General features: G+C 35.4%; 1 protein-coding gene across 2 annotated transcripts; it reads right to left on the bottom strand.

Moving 5' to 3' along the window:
* Positions 1 to 6,274: 6,274 nt before the first annotated feature.
* Positions 6,275 to 18,759, bottom strand: VGLL2 (vestigial like family member 2). Of its 2 annotated transcripts, none has more exons than XM_072408800.1 (4): positions 18,399 to 18,759; positions 14,145 to 14,448; positions 9,958 to 10,479; positions 6,275 to 7,172 (listed from the first exon to the last, which is right to left on the bottom strand). In XM_072408800.1, the coding sequence occupies exons 1-4, from the start codon at positions 18,477 to 18,479 to the stop codon at positions 7,132 to 7,134; spliced, it is 948 nt and encodes a 315-aa protein (XP_072264901.1). In that variant the 5' UTR covers positions 18,480 to 18,759; the 3' UTR covers positions 6,275 to 7,131. The 2 variants fall into 2 exon arrangements, with proteins under 2 accessions (XP_072264901.1, XP_072264900.1); XM_072408799.1 differs by having other exon boundaries at positions 9,958 to 10,482; positions 18,399 to 18,757.
* Positions 18,760 to 20,862: the final 2,103 nt, after the last annotated feature.

Below are 20,862 nucleotides of genomic sequence, written 5' to 3'. Positions count from 1 at the left end.
TTCTTTTCCTATAACACAACACATTACCCAGATATCAACTGCATAAATTTATGGCATCAGAGAATGTATACCATCAAAGTATATGCATGCATCCTAGCACATTGACTTTTTAACCCCCTGATGGCTGAACATAATACTAGCAAATAACCTGAAACTCTGTGGCCTGGTGGAGAGCCAACAAGTCATAATCCACATCCTGCCAAATATAAAGCACACAAACAAACTGTCACACATAAGATGTGTTTACTAGATGTCAATAAATTGTTAAGTACGCAGTACTGTTATTAATAGAAATGCCTGTCTGGATTCATAATTACAGCTATGATTGCTGCTCTTCACTTCAAAATAAGTTGGCAGCTTGGGACAATTTTATTACAAATTGGCCACAACACCTTAGTATTAGTATAAGGTATATTATATTATAATAGAATATAAATATGTTTGTCTACAAACTAATGTATTGTTTCTACTTTCTACATTTAAAAATGAACTGATAAAACACAATAATTTCTCTACCACACAAAGAAACATACATTTCTATATCACTGTAGTATACAGTTGTTCTAGGATTTGTAGACAAGAGATTCCCACTTGGATTCATCTTCTGCAGCTTCGGTTCTGTCTTTACTTCAGATAGTTATTCAGCAAATTTTCTGCATCTTCCTAAGGTCCTGCTACCTGATTTGATAAAATGGCTGGAACTGAAGTACAATTGCAGTCATTTGAGGGAATGTACTGGTCACTGCCCTCGAGGAAAGACTGCTATAATACTGCTATGATGTGTTGGGAAAAGGGAGGTGATATTGCTGAAAAGACAGACTCACTGACATGGCTGCTAATATATTGTTGAAGGAAGATCTAATACTGAGAGGCTGTATTTTTCTGGAGGAAGATTCACTGTGCAGGATAGATAAGATATATTGCAGTAGAAAACATGCATAACTGAGGTAAAATATACTGGGTGGAAAGATATATCACTCTATAGAACTATAATGTTAGGTAGATTTATTGCTTGGATAGAAATGTTGCAGGTGGGCAAGTTAGAGTTAGTTAGATCTAACCTCAAGTTTAATGGAATTTTGTTTGCTAAAGCACTGTGTACACATAACAAATTTGTTTTAGACAATTATATTTTCACAATTTGGTATTTCATTTTGCATCTTATGATTTTTGTCTCTTGCAACTCATTTGTAGCATTTTTTTCTTCTACTTGTGCTTGCTCTAGCAGAGGCTGCAAGTCAGGCTGGGCTTTCTAATGGAGACAGCGGCAGAATATGTCTTTGGCATAAAAAGTCAGCATAACAATTTTTAGTCTCCATCTAGATCAGGGGTCAGCAAACTTTTATGGCCACTAGGCCATTTCAGGGGTGGGCCGGAGCTCACTATGCCGGACTCTTAGTCCCGCCCTATTGGCTCCACCTCCACCAGGGAACACCCCCTGAAGTGAAATCCCTTTCCTCCGTATGCATTGCGAAGGAGAGGGATTTACCTTCAGGGAGCGTTCCCTATTTTCTGCAGCGGCAAAAGTATCAGACCTGTTGCGGTAAATACGGGAGCCACAGCAAGGAGGCAGCACCGAAGCTCCGGCATTCCTAACGCCCCCTGGCAGATCCGGCCGGCAAGGGGGCGTTAGAATGGAACGAACTACTGGCCAGGCCAGAGAGATTCATTAAAGCAATTGGGATTAGGGGACAAAATGTTGTCACCCCATAGTAGGAAGTACCTGAACAAATGACTTTTATTGAAAACCAGATGTTATTTTATTAAAAGCTTCAGCTTTTAAAATACTTTACAAATAAATAGATTGTTTTGATCAATTTAAAATATAAGTAAGGTGCTTGGACTGTGGACGTTTAAATATATACATGATAAGATGCAGTAAACAAGCTCCTACTGTCCTCTGTAGCTGAAGGCAATGTGAAAACATTCATCCTTAAAGTAAATAATAAATGCCATAAACAGTAAATACTTTGAGTCAAGTTCCTGGCGTTAGGTTTCCCCAAATCTGTCAGATTATAGTAAACCTTGGCTAGTTGCACATTATCATTTTTCAATATACTGATTGATTTACAATCCAGTTAAATCTTTTATTTATTCAGTTATCAATTTGTATTTCCGACTCATTCCTCATTTTTCTTAAATATTAACAGTTTGTAGTTTTTTTTTTTCCTAATTTTAGATTTTGTCAGGATTTTTAGGGTGCCCACCAATCAACATAATAATATTTTAAATATTAAAATGATAATATTGTTAACCATCTCACTGGTTTATCACTTTATTTCTCAATTCTGTCTCGTCAATGTAAAAAACATACCTGATTATTTAGAAAAAAAGAATAGGATTAGGCAATTTGCCAGCAGAATAAACAATACTGATACGACTGATACGTTGTGTCCTTCTGAGGAAGCCTGTCAAGGACAACAAAACGCAATGTATTGGAAATAGTTATCTATTGCTGTACATACAATGTAATGTGTAATATTTTTTGCATTTGTCTGTTTTTAAGAAATCACAAAATACATTTGCATTTTAATATTTTTTAATATTATAGTGTTGATTGATGGGCACCTATAAAGTCTTGACAAAATCTAAAATTGGATTTGTACATATTTGCAAAGAATGTGGTGCCAACGTATAGTATTCCCTCACCAATTTGATTGTATTTTTTTTATTTTTTTGCCACTTTAATTTTGGCAAATGTGTGACAACATGAAACAATTCTTAAAAAGAATGTATATCATATCCTGACTTAGTGCAAATTGTATTTACCTAAAAGTATATCTAGAAGTATCATATTTTGGTGTAACAGTCTTTTTTTCAGGGAATAGTATTAGCCAAAACATAAAAAAAATCCTCTTTGAAAAATAAATGCCACCAAAAAGATCAGTCTGTGGAACTGTATTCTTTACATGTCTTATTTTCAACATGGCTGTCATTAACTGAGCACTGCTTTTGGAAATGTTAGATTGTTAAATATCACAGTAATCTAATACAATATATACAGTTTGGGTTGCTGAGATAGGATTAGAGGCCATTAAATTAGCAAAGACAAAGGCTTTGTAAATAAAAGTGCTCACTTTAAACGCCACTAATTATTTGCATGGTAAATAAAAGGAAAGAAAACACATTTTGCTTGCACAATGCTTCCTCACATTCTCTTAGACAATATTCAATTTACAGTCTCTATTTCTTTAGTAAATCAACTCCATAAAGTGTTTTTATTTGGTCTGGTGCCTTAATTTTGAAAACAATGAAACCAAACACAGACAAGCAACCATCATTTTCAACAACCATCAAGAACTCATCAGGTATAATATACCGGCTTCCATTAACTGAAACAAATGGTTGTACACAATACATAAACACATTTACTGTACCTAAAATGTGCTTTTCCACTGTTGGAGGAACTCTTTATGACCTGGTGAGCACTGTCCTACATCTATGGATATCAACAGACAAATATTGATAGGAGCAGGGAATGCCATTCACTGTGAAGTACCAACAGTTGTAGCCAGGTCATGCCCAATACAGAATTGTATGCTGGTCCCTGCACTTTTATTGTTATGACAAATCCTTTCTACTGAATACGTTCAAGTTTTTTGTTTACAGTTTAAAGCCCTAATGGATGGGGGAAGTTTTGATTATTTCTTTGAGACTTTTGACATCTGATTGGGGAGGGGCAGAAACAGGATATCCATTTCCCCAATGGGAACTCAACAGAGCGGTTTGACAGAGTTTCTAATTGACTTCTAAATTGGATAGAAAGTGTAGTTGACAGACAGAGAATACTTGATATTTATGTTCAATATGCAAGAAACTACAATGACACTATGATTTCTTGATTTTACCCTTCTAGAAATGTATCTATGAATAAAAAATGTGCTTTATTTAAAGATAACATTTATTAGAATGAAGTCTATTGACTAAGTTTTGTTTCAGTTTATAGAGATCAGTACTGCAAGTTACTGTATTCTGAACTTTGCACTGTGCACAACAGTTTTAAAGCTGAACTCTGGGCACAAAACCTTTCACATAAATATAGTTAATGAACCATTTATTTGTTTGGTCTAGAGTTAGGCTTTAATAAGCCATTGAGCGTCTGTAGTTCATTCAGTTGCCAATTTACTAATGCACTGTATGTCTACTGATTTAATTCTTCACACTTCTCTAGGTTTTTAATTCACAGTATTACAAGACCAGAAGCCTAGGCATACTGGAAGGTGTCGGCATAGTGTCACCTATAAATCAAGCAGTATGTTAATTTAATCTGTCCATCCTGTATTATTAGACACTTGTTCACCAAAATTACCTGGACAAGGAAGGCAAAGGTATCAAGTATCTAAGCAATAAATCATGAAGTGGTTGCTCCCTTAAAATATTTCTGGGCACACAAACACATCTCACCCAGGCACATACTTGAATGTAATAACAACATTTATCCATCCTGACGACTATATGCCCTGCCAGAAGTGTTAAAATAGTTATGGAAAGAATGAGGTCTTATTGCATGTTCTATACCCAGATGAATTTATCAACCAGTTTTCAATGCTGAACATTGCAAAGTGATCAAGGCAGACCTAGACTCAAAGGGCCTGATTTATTACAGCTCTCCAAGACTGGAGAGGATACACTTTCACCAGTGAAGCTGGGTGATCCAGAAAACCTGGAATGGATTTCTTCAAAGTCATTTGCTAGCAAATATTTTCAATCCTGGACCAGATCCATTTCAGGTTTGCTGGATCACCCAGCTTCACTGATGAAAGTGTATTCTCTCCAGCCTTGGAGAGCTTTAACAAATCACACCCAAAGTCTAGACATATGAAAGGTAGAGGAAGGTAAGGTAGGAAAGTCTGTATACAAGTATCTATTAGATAAAAAAATGCAGATTCTGCAGCATTTTTTGTTCCTATTCACAGAAACCAAACCTGGAATCATTTAAAATATATCGCAAGGACAATGGTGAATATATTAGGCTTACAAGTCCAAAGATGTGGTAGCAAGATTAATTTTATTTTTTCAGTGCACTGCTGCAACGTCTTCAGGTCATGTTACTGAGATTTCTTACTAGGACTGATGGGTAAGCCTATACAGACATTGATATACCTAGCCTAGCCTTTGTACCTATTAAGTTTTTAAGATTTACCAGCAGTGGTATGTAAGGGTCTTCCTAACCAGTCCAAGTTCAATCAGGTATACTTCTGCACTACACTTTTTTGGAGGATGTAGTGTATATTGTATAGTCCGACTGTAATGTGTCTGGCATGCTGGCAGGATGAGATAGAAAAGTGTCAGAAAGATTAGATCAAAAGTTTTCTGCCTTTTCTCTTGGCAATCACAGTATGAGGGAGAAAATTGATGTTACTACACTGCAGCAGAGAAAAAAAAGTCACTGTCCTACCAGCAAGGACTTATGATGTGGCACCTCCATAAAACCCCATAAATAAATGAACAGAAATTTTGAATTTTTTGGCATGTAAGACAACTTCAATACTTGTATTTGATCTGTGTACTTAGCTGTTTGCCTGGAGTTCAGCTTCATGGGTCCTGTTCCTTGCTTAGGGTTTTAAATGGTTACAAAGTGAATTTAAATACAAAGGTTTGACAGTCTTCCTCCAGAATTTTCATAGATAAAAATTCCCCAAAAAGAAAATAAATTAAATAAAAAGGTCAGCAAATCCAAAGTCATTTTTGCCCTTTGTCATAAGAGGCCCATGGCAGATCTTGTTTTGTATAGCATATATTAGGACAATATGCTGGGTTTAAATAGTAGCTACAGTATCTGCTATAGTTAGGGACAAAAATTTCAACTTCTTAGAGCTCCTAATTTCATGCAGGTTTATATTATGGAGTCTGAAATGCTATAGAAAACATTAAAGTGGCTGATTGTCACATCTTGTTATAAAAGACAGTGCTAAACGTAAAGTGAATCTTTATCCTTAAAATATTCCACACCAGCGATCCTAAACTTGACATGCAACGGAATCAATTTAAATATTATGCACAGGCTGAATAATGAAAATTTGAGCAAAGAACTCCAAAGCAAATGTGCAGGTGTAACTCAGCAACCAATTAAACCTAATGTTAAATTGAATGTTAATTTCAACCTCTTCAAACTTGACCATGCTCTTGGCTTCTATAAATCGGCTATATATTTAAAGTTTTTGCCTTTTGGACGCATCATAAATTAACCTGTGAAGTTGAACTGCCTTGGTCATTTTACTCCCTTCTAAAAACAAGAAAAAAATATTTTGGTTAGCTTATCAACACATCTAAGGACATGAAAATATTTTAATGCAGAATCCCTACAATTAAATACATCTCTCACAGTTTCTCAAACAAATTAAAGTGACAGAATGACAGCAACGTATACACACACAGAGGAGATCAATTGTCCGCTCTGAAATGTGTTTCTGCAAAGTATCTCCTTTCACCTGCTGCAGTTGTTCCATCTATGCAGAAGCTGTCAATGTTCTAAAGCGTTTCTTCTTTCATCATAAAATTCTCCTTGTAAAAAAAAAAAATCAGATGCAATTGTTGGGCTAAACCCTGAGAAGTGCCACCTTGCTTGTCATATTTCTGGAGTTTGAACAGTTGTCCATCTAACAGCTGCATTTCTATAAGCTGTGGGCAGGTGGCCCTGGAAAATTCTTGCCACTCATAGCAGACTGTATTGTATGTCCACATATGCGCTCTTAGTCCACTGACAATTATTCATTTCCCTTGTTACAATTGTCTCTATGTGTGTTTGGGGTGCTTTGTCTGTGCAGTCAGAAAAAGAATACTACAAGTACACTGGATCTTTGTTCACAGGCAGCTTGGCTTGGAAAGTACATTTTGACATAGGCATAAAAAATATTCACAACAAAAATAGTCTTTTTTTCTTTTCCTCATAAGAAAACAATGGGATTTATATTAATATATAATTATATCTATTTATATTTTTTGGTGGCACCAATCAGTTTGCTGAACATTTTAAATAAAAATACAAGTCTCTGAGCAAGGGGGAAATAATTGTGTCTCCTCTCACTTGGCCTGTAGAGTGGAGTCCCGTTTCCATCCTCTTGTTGAAGTCTTAGTGCTGGGGCACATGTGTTTCTGGACTTTGATGTAAAAGGTCCTTCTTTGAGAAGATCAGCTCAGGAGAGGTCCTCCGCAGAAGGTGTAGCGTCGAGCTGCAAACCAAGATTACAAGCTGTTACCACCAAACCAAAGCAACTCCATGTCAGCTCACAAAGCCACCAAATTCTACAAGGTGGAAAGAATCTGCTGGGGAAGGGGGGGCAACAGGTTTTATAACCAGTACAGATCCTTGCTTTTATCTTGAGACTGTAAACCTGGGAATGGAGGAGGCAGAGAAGGAGAATGAGGTAGAAAGAGGTGTATGAGAAGATGAAGGTACAAGCTGTTTAAGGATAGGGTGAAAAAAAGCAAGCACCAGCACTGTTTTAGGAAACGGGTATGTTGTGGTAATTAGAGGAAAATGTTTAAAATATTAGAAAAGGTTTGATAAAAGCAATGAATATATATAAAAAAATTTTGGCCAAAGATTACTTTATAAAATGATAGTGAATAGCCTTTTCAATTAAACATTCAAGAATTCAATGCTGAAGAATTTTGAAGAAGCTGAAGAATTCAGTGCACAAGATGACTCAGTCACCATCCTTACCCTTCATTTTTTGCATTGATTACTAATTAGGACTTGGATTGTGACTTCTATGTTCTATATAAAGCAAAACATGAAAGGAATTAGATTCTCTTTTCTAAAATCCAAGATAGCAGGCTATTTTTCTTTCAGCTCTTTTAAACATGAACTATTCGGTTTTTGATGAATTTATATTTTATAACAATGTTCTGCACTCTAAATGACAATTATTTACTAAATATCACAGGATAACATTCACTTTGTGCTCCTAATGGGGTCCATGGACAACAGTTCCTACCTGACAAAGCACCCTTATTCAAAAAACTTGAACAGGTTGCATTAGGATCGTGTGTTAGGCATCTGAATAGAAATAAAACTACTCTGAATAGTACCAAAATTACTTTAATATATTAGTGCTTATGCGGGTCCCTGATACTAGGCTGACATATCCAATCTGTTATATATAGTTTTGGGTATGTCATATTTGTTTTATTCATCTACTATTGAGAAGAATGCCATTATCTATATATATATATAAAAGAAGCCAAGGGGGTAAACACATGAGGAGTCAGCAAATATTAAGCTGCTCACCATTCCTTTTTTTTTTCTCATTTGATACAGACGCCACAATTGCTCTTGATAAATATTAATAATGTTTCCAAGGTTTGGAAATTTGCACATCAGTGGTGATCATTTCAATTGGCTTTTAATGTTTGCATCATCCAGACCAAAATGTCTGGTGTGTGGCCATCATTATTCTAGTTTTTCAAATGTACTTTTTTCACTTTTCTGTTTTTTTATCCATATATCTTTAATTACCCATTCTCATATAGATAAAGGCATTAGGATAATTAGGAATTAAAAGCACAAAGAAACATATGCTATGCTAAACAAGTTGTTTTCATAAGCATTAATTATTTCTAAATACACCAATGGTTATCTTATGGTCATCATACGCTTACATTGTCATAAGCACAATGGTAATCTAATCACTCCATACACAATCTGAACTGATCAATTTTTACATTTTTACACAAGTGAGAATATCTTTTAAAAAACTGCTAATGCTCTGAAGAAGATACACTGAGTGAGCAAAATTAGGGAAAGCAAATGCAAGCACAAGCAATTACAATTCTCTAAAAGCTCTAAGCTCTGTTGGCAAGCACTAAAATTTACCTTCTGAATACAATCCTCTTTTATGGGTCTTTTTTTATTGTTTTTTGGGGATTAGTTGCTTTAAATATACAACATTTAAGCAGCTGAAAAGTTGATCATGTTTTTAAGAATGTTAGCTAAACTCTATTAGGAGGATAGTAAGTAGACAGAAATGGAAATTATTGAATATGTTTAAACATGTTATAAGGGAATAATTACAAACCTTTAGTTTGACTGTTTAACTGTAATAGGACTTCATATATTAAATTGCATTTTATATAATTTTCTTGTCCGCTTGGTAATTAATTCTACGGAAGGACTTTATGGGCAGTATTAGTGTATTAGTGAACATCTTACCTGAATTTGGATACATTGGCAGAAAAATAGTCAGGTGGCATGTATGTAACATGTCTCCCTGCTTGGTGGTATGTGTGTATCATTAATAATTAAATGATAGAGAGTAATCCTAATGATAGAAAGACTCCTAAATGATGGCACTTTGGGAAAAAACACAAACTGATATAAAACTTGTGGCCGATGTGTAACATTTCTATCACAGAAAAAATATGAGGAATCTGCCTAGGGACTACTGCAAGTCTACTATATTTAAAGTTAGTTTGCAGGTGATCTATCATAATAGTGATTAGCATGAAACGGAAACAAAATAAACTGGTAATCTGCTGCTGATGACTGAGAATAGCATAAACATAGGGCAAGATTACTGGTTGCTGGTATAAAGGCTTATCATTTGGTATAGAAGAACCTTTTCAAACATGCTGGTGCGGCTGCACATTTAGCTATTAGACCCCTCTTATTTTGCATTTGTATTGAATTTTAGCATCTTTATAACAGCAATCTTTTACTGTTTCTAACACCCTACACTAGTTACTGGTGGCCGATCTGTTAAATGATGCCTATGTGATGTCATTGCAAAGAGATGAAAGAGAAATAATAATACCTTTACTACCATAAATAAGCCACATGCCTATATTTATGTATAAGTGTAGAAATCCACATACTATTTATAGCATACAAGTGTTCTAAACTGGTACAGGCACTGGGCCTGTTTAACATTCAAAAATGTCCTGCTGCAAGAAAAACTCTACCTTTACATGTAAAAAGTGTTCCAGGTGAATTTGTCATTTTTAAATACTGCTTACCTGCATCCACATTGAGGCTAAGGCTTTGTCCCATGTCTCCTGCTGGTCCTGGATAAGGCCCAGGTGTTGTCCATGCAGAGGTTGCTGCTTCTCCTTTGCCTAAATCACACTGTGCTGCAGGAGGTGCTGAACCTGCAGGGGTGATCCTGTGGGGTCGGACTGATGTTGGAACAAGTAAAGAGCTGTAGCGAGGATCGAAGTGCGTACTATAAACTTCATGCATGCCAGGCCGAGGGTAACTTGAACCTTGACTGTTTATTGCTCCTCCGATTGAATATGGGTGATGGTGGTGGTGATGGTGGTGGGCATGATGCCAGGGCTCAGGTGGACCCTGGTGTAGGTGACTATGAAGAGAAGCAGGGGAATAAGGATCTGCTCCAAAAGGAATTTCACTGTGGGGACCAGCAAGAGGACTGGCTAAGCTGCTGCCCAGCGATGAGGGGGCTGCAACTGCATTTGGCTGGTAACTGCTGTTCCAAAAGGATGGTGGGAAACTTCTTTGGCTCATGGGAAAAGTTGTTTCTGCTAAGAGACAAATAAAACAAAACATAAAAAATCAATCAATGATCAAAGAATGGCCTTCAATACTAATAACATGTTGCTACTGCTCTTCTAAATAAAACAACACTAAAATATATGTTGAAAAACATTTCAGTAACTAACAAAAATATTATTTTTTATATTTTTATTATGAGTGTAAAAAATCGATTTTAGTTGGTTAAAGCAAAAGCAGCATTATATGGGAAATATATATACGTATAAATTGTATATTTGACAACCACAATATTTATGCAATGGTACTGAGAAGGGTAGGTATACTTGTTCTTACTTACAACGGCATAGTTGTTCTTGGGCCAATAGTCTGTTTAATATGGGAGATACCCTTTTGAGGCAGACGGATGCCCAAATGAGCAAAAATCAGTATAAAAGTCCACATCAGTACATATATGATCTCTTCTTTTTTTCCCATGCAATATGGGTGTACAAAAAAAACAAAAAACTATGAGATGCATGCATCTATCAATGATTTGTTCACAGCAATGGCTATTATTGTACAGATTACAAAGCTACAGGTTATTTTGTTTAGTTATTTAATGTCAGTCAGATCCCCAGACCACCATCTTTAACTAACCTAAACCTTTACAGCATACGTGATTCTTAAGTGTGGCAGCATTTACTGATCACCCTCCCTTTTGTTCTGGTGAGTCTAAACAGGCTGCATTTCCAAGTGACACTGGTATTAGTATGGTTCCATGGTATTTTATAAAGAACACATATTGGACATTCAAAATAAATCTCATTATGTAAATAAAAATGCATACATGATGTATGTAAAAAACATAAAAAAACATGCCTACTATGGAAACAAAATAATTCTTTCAATGTTACTATCAATTTAATTTTTGCGTGCAAAACATTTTATGACATTAATTATACTAACCTAAAATTTACTATTTTAAAAACATCCATGAATTACTGAGATTTTATATATTTCAACACTTTTAAATCTAAAAACTTGGAAACATATGTGACATGTACCTTGCCCAATCCAAAACTCATTGCTAAATACAATAAAATTAGTATGCTATTTATTTACTATCAATATTTATATATAAGCAAATCCAAAACACTAACAATGAGCTAAAATAGGCTTAAGACTCTACATAAATTGATTTTAGTGTCTTTATTGATGATGGCATGTCCATGCAGCCGGAAGTGCTTCAATAATCAATTTTGTCACCTTGTGTTAAAATCTCCAGCACTTTTACAGATAGCCTGTGAACTAAGGGTTGGAGTTTTTTTCTGTTTTTTTTTTGTGCCTAGGTTGCTTTACATGGTGGGGTCCATGGTGCATTTAAAATTACAATTCAATTTTACAAAACTGTCTCAGCAGAAACATGCTATTGAATGTCATTAGTAATTGTTGGAAATCCAAGTCTTTTTGTATATTTATGACAATTCTTTAATCTAGGCTCACTAAGCATACAACATATAGGATACTTAGTTTTACATGTGTTGCTTTAATCAATTAAAACTTTATGTTATACAGACTTCTAGCTTCTTAAAGTAGTACAGTAACTGTATACAGTGTACTGCTCCATTGTTAATACTTAATATTAGGAACTCTGTATGAAATAATCCCATGTGCAGCTGATTTAGTAAAGGAATCATTCACTCCAGTGTGTGTTCAGTTAAATCCCCAATTAATTTCAGAGGAACATCCATAAATCCCTCTGACACAGAATGGATATTTACAATGAATAGAGGTTTAAATGACACCTTTTGTAAATGAACCCCCATATTTGAGTACATTCATCTGTGCTTTTGTGTGTTTTTGTGCGTTTGCGATACTTATCTGTATAACTGGGACATGCACTTGACAAAACCTGATAGGTAACATTGCTAACTATATACAGTTATTAATGTCAATGCAGATTGTATTATTGTAGATTGTATGCACTGAGCACATGAAAGAGCAGCAAAAAACTAAGTATAACTTTTTACTAAGGTTCATATCTCTACATTCATTTTCCCATATCTAAGTTCGATTTAGGAGTTTAACTAGGTTATGTGTCAATTTGCCATTAATGCAAATGTGTAAACTTTAAGTGGCTGAGGTAGGGTTATTAAACATCAACTGAAGCCTATAGACATTTGGTGATTGTTGTGTCATTTTAGCAATTTTCTCAGAAACAAATGGCTTAAGCTGTGTGGGGTAATATAAATGGTTGCAGCATATACCATTGCTAGAACTTAACTGATTTTCGGAAAAAAAAAGAAAACAAATGTAGCTGATGAAAAGGCTATCAGCTTGGCCTACAGTACCCTGTGAATAGATAATACAAGTTGTCCTTCTGGACATGCTCTGATTAGAACCCTTTAATATGATCAATATAGAACTGCAAAATAGGTTAACTCACTATAATTATTAAATAACACCAAAAATAATATTAATAAAAGCAGCTTTAAAAACTATAATTGTTACATAGGATCACACATGATCACATGATTGCATGACCTATATCATATTTTAATATGTTTGTTTCAGCCATACTTCTCTTCTAGGTTCATTATTCAGTAAGACAGCATGCAAAGCATTGTAAGATTAATCTATTTTAGCAGACTGAGATCTCTTCTGCCATAAAACTGAATGTTCTGCATTTCTGTGCATGTTTGAAACCAGAGCACAAAGTGTTCGTCCAAGACAGACATGACAAATATCCCTTGCTGGCTGTAAACTGTTTTGTCAATCAGTCAAACTCATGTCAGCAGTATACAGTTTGTTTGGTCCAAAGATTACAAACACTGTTGGAACTTGTGAAGTTCAGACATCCAGTAACATAAGTAATGAATATTAAATAAATAATAATATATTGCTAATAATATAATACTGCTGAAGCTCAGGTGACTGTTAATATATATATATATATATATATATATATACTTTCTAGGTGTTTGCTCTTTCAGGAAGCATATATTAAAAACCAGGAGCAATAAAACAAATGATTTAAATACATAATATTATTGGATTACAGATATGTACCATGTGTAGAAGACACACATCTGTACCTATAAAATATGTACATCTATGATATGAATATGTGCAACAAGGTACACTTAACATATTCATTGATTATTTAGCACAAAGATAAATGATACAATGAATCATGATCATGGTATTAAAAGGGTTTTCCTGCCTTAGTAATTATTCCACATATATAGCCCTCTTCTCTAAATTTGAAATGTATTGTTACATTTCCATCTAACACGACATAGAACATATTAAAAAATTAACTAAAAATGACAAATGTAGTTTTTTTTCAATTGTATTTAGGGCTATACATTATTTAACCATCTAGCATCTTTTATTGTAACATCAAATAATTTCCAGAATGTTTATATTGTACAACTGACACCTAATATTTAATACCATTGGTTCTGCCTCCACTCACCAAATATTATTAATTATACCTAAACAATACATTGGTTTAATGGTCAGTATATTGAATGTTTTGTATAAATCTAATGCATTTAATAGTGATTGCACATTGATCATTACCATGCTAACAAGGGTTAGAACAGCAATTAAAATTGCAAGGGGTACTTGTACATTTGCTGCAAAAAGTTTGTCCTGCTCCATGACAATGGTACATTCTAATCATTCTGGCACAGTCATTTGTACTCACCCCTCCATGAGCTGGCACCCCTGGCACTCTTGGCAGCAGCACTGCTGGGGGAATAACTGCTGGGCTGGCTGAGAGCTCTGCTGAAATGCTCATCCACCACTGAGCTGATATCTCCCTGGAAATAGGTGAACAGGACACATCTGGAGTTGATGTATTCAGCTTCTGGAGGACTCTCCTTGTCAGGGCTGCAGTCCTCTTCTTTAATATTGGCTGGGGTATGGCTGGAGAATGAGCTGCCACTGCTCCCATTACTGTTGCTACCACTCTCTGGGGCTTCCTGCATCTTCGAATAAAAGGCTAATTTCTGTGTAATAAAATCAGATAACAACCATCAGCCATATAAATACCAAGCTTTAACTCATTAAGAGCAGAGCAGATCAGATGGAGTATAACAATGAGATCTGCAGTATGTACTAAAGTGCATTAGACAGCTCTTGTCCCATCAACTACTCATATAGAATAACTGTGCAGGCACAAGTCTTCTGTGCTGGGGGCAATGACAGGAACACTTGTTATTGTCCATCTCCCATGGAAAAACAAATGTTCTCATGTTAGTAGTCATTTCCCTAGTCCTTCACTAGGTCCCTGTGCCAAGAATCATTTGTCCCACTAGTGTCTGCGGCTTCCTAGATCCTTACACTAAAAAAAAGCCCATTGACATTCTTGGCACCCAAGGGGTTAATATCAAATGGATGCGAACCAATAGTTACACATTCTTGGCAGCAAAGGGGGTCACCGATAATTTCTAATGAATGTAAACCAATAGCTAGATGATCTTGGCAGCAAAGGGCTTAATAGTAATATTTTTTATACACGAATGCATAAACCTTATTGACAGCAAAGGTGCTTATAATATATCACATTAGGGTAAAGTAGACAAATATTGGTTAATTTTATTATAATAGAAGGAGACAGTGGTATTGGCAGGGAACAGGTTAATGGTTAGATCGCCTTACTATAAAAAGTTAATACATTGATAATTTAGGCTTTTATATTATTGAATAAAATACATAATATCACATTACTATAAACTTTAAGATAGAATACTAGCAAGAAATAGGGTTTTAATAATTTACTATAACTAAATATAAAAATATCACATTAAGGGAAGAGAATATCAAGACATTCTGCGCAGCAAGTGAAGAACTATTATAAAAGTAAACGAATATTTACCGATGTGCCTGTCTATATATTTATGTTCTCATCTATTTTAGTCTGTTTTTTGTTTATTACAACTATCCGGTAAGCTTTATTCGATAGAATGTATTATTTTATTAGTTCGGAAACATCCAATTCTAACACAAAATGCAAACATAATCACATCGAAGTTAAAGCTAATGGTGAAATTGGACGTCACAGTTCAAATTTCTAGGTAAGGTTTGACTAATTCTAAGCAACTTATCCCAAAACATTCTATAAAGTACTATACATAGGATGGAAGTGAGAGAGAGACATGCTAAAATAAAATCCAAAGAAAAGCATAAATCTAGAAGAATAAAGAGACAAGGTAGATAGAGTAAGTATACAAAGAGTAAGAAGAGAGGAAGATGGTAGAGAGCAGAGAAAGAGAAGAAAATATGCTATAAACTACAAAAAGAGGGATAGATGCAATAAAATACAGGGATAGTGAAAAAACATGCTGTAACCTACGAAAAGAGTGGATAAAGCGACAGAAACAGAAGTAGAGTGCATAGAAGGCATGCTATAACACACAACAAAGATATCCAATAATATGGTACAGGAGAGTAAAGTGATATGAGAGTATATATGGTACAGAAAATATAGCTATATAGTACAAAGGAGAAATGCAATATATTGTACAGACAAATCACTTATATAGTACAGAAGAGTGCAGACTAGTCAGCTCAGATAACTGAGGATAGTACAGAAATAGCAGGCTATATAGTAAAGTCATTGTAAAAAAGTATGAAGGAGTGCAGGGAAGCCATACTATAAAGCACAGAAGAGTATAGAAAAAGCATCGTCCACTAAATCCCTATTTATTGTACAGCGCTGCGTAATATGTTGGCGCTATATAAATCCTGTTTATTAATAATAATAATAATAATAATAATAAAATGTGATTGCAGAGATGTCACCATGTAATAAAGCAGAGAAGAGAGCCAACACGTGATGCTGGTAAGTACATTAGAGTGCAGAGAAGTCATACAATAAAGTACAGGAGATCGCAGAGATGTCACCATACAAAAAAATCACAGAAGAGTGTACACAAGCCACACTGTTCACTGCAAAGAATTCACATTATAAAGTAAAGAAGAATGCAGACAAAAGTACAGAACATTGCAGCGAAGTCATTATAATGCGAAGTACAGAATGTTGCAGATAAATGATTATAACATAAAGTAGTGAGAGAAGTGATCATACTATAGTACAGAAATGTGCAGAGAATTATTACTACTATACTATAAACACAAGCAGAAAAGTGATCGTACTATTGAAAATAATGCAGTGATGTGATTATTGTATAAAGTACTAAAGTGTGCAGAGAAGTGATCATACTGTGGAGGAGATGGACGAAAAGTGATCTTACTATGGAGGTGTGTGCAGTGATTTATTATACTACAGTGGAGACGTCAGATAAGTGATCATACTATAAAGCACAGAGGAGTGTAGAGAAGTGATCACATAATAAAAGAAGAGTGCAAAGAATTCTTCATACAATAGAATGCATGCAGAGTGGAAGTGATCATACTATAGAGGAGAGTGCAGACAGGTCATCATATAATAAAGTACAGAGGATTGCTAGGAATCATCCCATATAAAGTACAGAAGAGTGTAGAGAAGTGACCATACTATTAAGTATATACAGAGAAGCAAGATTACAAAGAAGAAATATTACTATATAAAGTGCAAAAGAGTGCAGAGAAGTGATCATATAATGAAGTACAGAGAAGTGGAAAGGAGTGATCATACTATAAAGCATAGAAGATTTGGGAGAAATTGTCGTATTATAAAATACAGAACAGTGCAGAGAATCAATCAGACTATAAACTTCATAGTATGATAACTTCTCTGCACTCTTCTGTACTTTATTATATGATCACTACTCTGTATATACTTTATATATCATATAATATAGTACAGAAGAGTGCAGAGAAGTGATCATATAATAAAGTACAGAAGAGTGCAGAGAAGTGATCATATAATAAAGTACAGAATACTGCAGAGACGTGATCATATATTAAAGTAAAGAAAAGTGCCGAGAAGTGATCATACTATAAAGTATATACAGAGAAGTGATCATACTATAAAGTACATAAAGCGAAGAGATCATATAATAAAGTACAGAATAGTGCAGAGAAGTGATCATATATTTAAGAAAAGTGCAGAGAAGTGATCATATAATAAAGTAAAGAAGAGTGCAGAGAAGTGATCATATAATAAAGTACAGAAGAGTGCAGAGAAGCAATCATACTATAAAGTACAGAAGAGATGTCCCGCCTGGAGGTGCATTAGACACCCTTAGCAGCCAGTGATGGGAATCTCCTGAGCGATTGGTTTCGCGTGTGGAGCAAACAATGGGAGATTGCAAGGGTGCAGAATGTGAATGAACAGACAGGAAAATGGAGTAGAACAGGTGCAGAGTGTGGGAAATGCGGCTCCTAGCCTGACACACTGGCCTCCACACCATGCACACATGTGAAATGTTCTGTAGTTATAATCAATATATAATTGACACTAGATCACTTCTGCATTAACTTTTCTGTTTTTCTGAAGATTGCAGACAAGGACTTGGTATCTGGACTTTCTGTACATTTAGTCTGTAATTAATGGGAACTGACTTTTCTATTGAACAACACTGCATATCCATCCTAAGTCACTTTCTTCTTGGTTGTCCCTGGCTCTACTACTTTCTAAGTCCCTGACATGGAAGAAGCATGCAGGTTAGCAAGTCAGAACTACAGATATGCAGACTTGTCCCAGGTCCATGTCTCAGAAAATATCAAAGCATGACAACCAGGCAAGTAGTGAGAATTCAGCCTGTCCCAAAAGCAGAATAAAATATCTCTTCCATCTGTAAGAAGCAATATTCCATGGAGCTACAGTTCCTAGTACTTAACACTATACTAATAGATTGTAAGCTCTTCAGGGCAGGGTCCTCTCCTCCTGTGCCACTGTCTGTATCTGTCATTTGCAACCCCTATGTAATGTACAGCGCTGTGTATTATGTTATATGTATAATAATACTAGTAATAATAATGCATGTTATGGGGCCATCATGCCAGAACTCACCTGGTGGTAAGGACTATAAGCTGTAGTAAAGTAAGGTTGTGGAGGACCATACACTTGGTACATTACATCCAAACAGCTCATGGCGAGACCAAGTCGATTGTTTAAGGTTTTTGTGGGTAATCTCTGATGATTTGGTGTGTTTGTTCATTAAGGTCCAGGGTTGCAGGTAAAATCAGAGTCCTAATAGAAAAGTCCTTTGGAGTATGTAGTTGGTGCAGCAACATGCGCGATCTAGGTGTCAGCTCTGACCACGCTACTGCTGCTGTGTGCGATCCTTGTCACTGAGAAGACAGACTAACAACTAACAACATCAGACCAGCTCCCAGAGTCAGCCTGGCTGCAGCTGGGGGATTTAAATCTCACACACGTCATTCCATTCCCTACAGACTGGACAGGAGAAGGTGGATGAGAGCAGAAGGGAGGTCCAGAGGTGGGAAAATAGGAAACCAATCACAGCCTGGTGTCATTGTGTCAGGGGGATGCTATTACTAGGCTTGTCCCTGTACCTAGGAGGGGGGAGTGTGATCTATTCACTTATCTTGTAGCCTAATGTCACAAGCAGTCTATCTAGCCATCTATTATCTCTCTATCTACAGTGTTTTTATATAAATGCATATGCAATTTTAATAATTTGAGACAAACTCTTATTTTGCAATGCATAAAATTGGTCTTTTGCAGACTGATAAGATTGTTCAGTAGTGTGGAACAGGTAACAGAATATCAATTTGCAAGTTATTAAAGTCCTAGTTGTTCATAGTGTTCATAGTTGTGACTGTCTGTACTGAGAAGGAAGTGTTTTCCCATTCATTTTTTATATTTTAGCTTTGTAATGCACTATATTACATTTCTCAATAGGTCTATTATTTGTGTATCATTACGTCTATTATCTATCAATAGGGTTAATTTAATAAAGAAATATAAGCATAAATGAATGATCTCTTTCAGGGGTTATTTGCTTTGCAAAGAATACCCAATCAGCTGCAAAAGAAATCGGATTTTGGCTCGCACATTATTGGATGGGTAGAGTCAGAAGAACCTCTTCTTAATTACTAAGCTACCTGAAATATCATACCTTGCAAGTTGATCATTTAGCACAATATATCTAAGAAATATACATTAGATCTACCAACCTACCAGCTTTAAAATTCAACTACCTACCTGTTTGGATACAAAATGAATTGTTTACAGAGGTCATCATGTTACAGAACAGGGGATTTGTGCAAAGATTGTAAACCCAAATTTCTGTGCATGGTCAATGTCACTGTTACATGGTAAACTCTACAAAACATAAATAACTTGTATTTAGACTAATAAATTTTCCACATACAAACCGACTATAAATTTTGCTCAGATGTCCTTTGTTAAAATATACAAATACTGCAAATTTATTGCTTTGGCCATATAGTAATTGTGTCCTTTTTACAACCTGCATTAAATGTCATGTCTTACAAAATGATCCTTCTATCCAGATGATTTCTATACTTCCCTAAGTTGACAAGTTCCTCACTTCTGAAAGCCCCATTCTAAGCAGGGCATTTGCCTGATTGCTATTTACACTTGTCAGACTAATGCCTGTACAGACGTTTGATACTTTCACAGATACTATCACAAATAAGACAATAGGACAGCAGTAAGATGGCGTTTAATGGTTGTCCTTTTGGCACATCACAAATGCATCTTGCACTGCCTTAATGGTGGAAATGGTGACAATTATAAATAGAGGTAGTAATCTCCGTAATGGAGAAATTAAAAATTAAAAAAAAGAAAAAAGTTGATACAACACCTCCAAAATTCTATCATGGGCATCATTGGCTGGGCAAATACATACTGCCCAGCCAATCTAATGAAGTCCCCAAGCCTGTGGGGGCACTTTTATGATCTGGGGTTGCTTCAGTTGGTTCAACAACATGACATTGGCAGGATTTAGAGGACTCAAATTGTGAAAAGTTCGGGGAGTGTGAGGAATCATTTTCACACATAAATTGGCCATCAGGCCTTAACCCCATTGAGATTCTTTGGGGTGTGCTGGAGAGGACTTTATGCAGCAGACTGACTCTCCTATCATCAAGTCAAAATGTTTTGTGAAAAATTAATGTAACGTAGAAATAAATTTGTGAAATTGCATCAGCTTATTGAAACAATACTGCGGCAAATGGTTACTGTAATCAAAGCCAAAGGGGGTCAAATGAAATAAATGAAATATTATATAGAGTAAAACTTTATGGCCAGGTAGTGTAATTTGCAGCAATATTACTACTTTGCTCTACAAAAAAAGTTCAGTAAAAGTAGGCTAAAAATGTGAATTGTTAATTTGCTTTGCTTTCTTTCTTCATTTTTTATGGTTCCCCTGTAACATATAATTTAGAGGCGATATTGCAAACTGTGATCTATCCTATTCATAAAGTCTGGCTTATGTGTGTAGGCAAGTCCCAATGATTTCTTTCTGTTCAGTGGTGTCCCGAAG

This window comes from Pyxicephalus adspersus, chromosome 4, assembly GCF_032062135.1.
Source record: "Pyxicephalus adspersus chromosome 4, UCB_Pads_2.0, whole genome shotgun sequence".
NCBI lineage: Eukaryota > Metazoa > Chordata > Amphibia > Anura > Pyxicephalidae > Pyxicephalus > Pyxicephalus adspersus.
Note: the sequence above shows the minus strand (reverse complement) of the source record. Positions and strands in the feature narration are given on the sequence as shown.

What these genes read in the sequence shown, in the direction of transcription:
- VGLL2 (XM_072408799.1), bottom strand. Translation starts at nt 18,479, where the DNA reads ATGAGCTGTTTGGATGTAATGTACCAAGTGTATGGTCCTCCACAACCT. An exon ending in CTTATAGTCCTTACCACCAG is followed by an intron (nt 14,449 to 18,398) that starts GTGAGTTCTGGC and finishes TTTATTACACAG; the next exon opens with AAATTAGCCTTTTATTCGAA. An exon ending in GGGTGCCAGCTCATGGAGGG is followed by an intron (nt 10,483 to 14,144) that starts GTGAGTACAAAT and finishes TTTGTCTCTTAG; the next exon opens with CAGAAACAACTTTTCCCATG.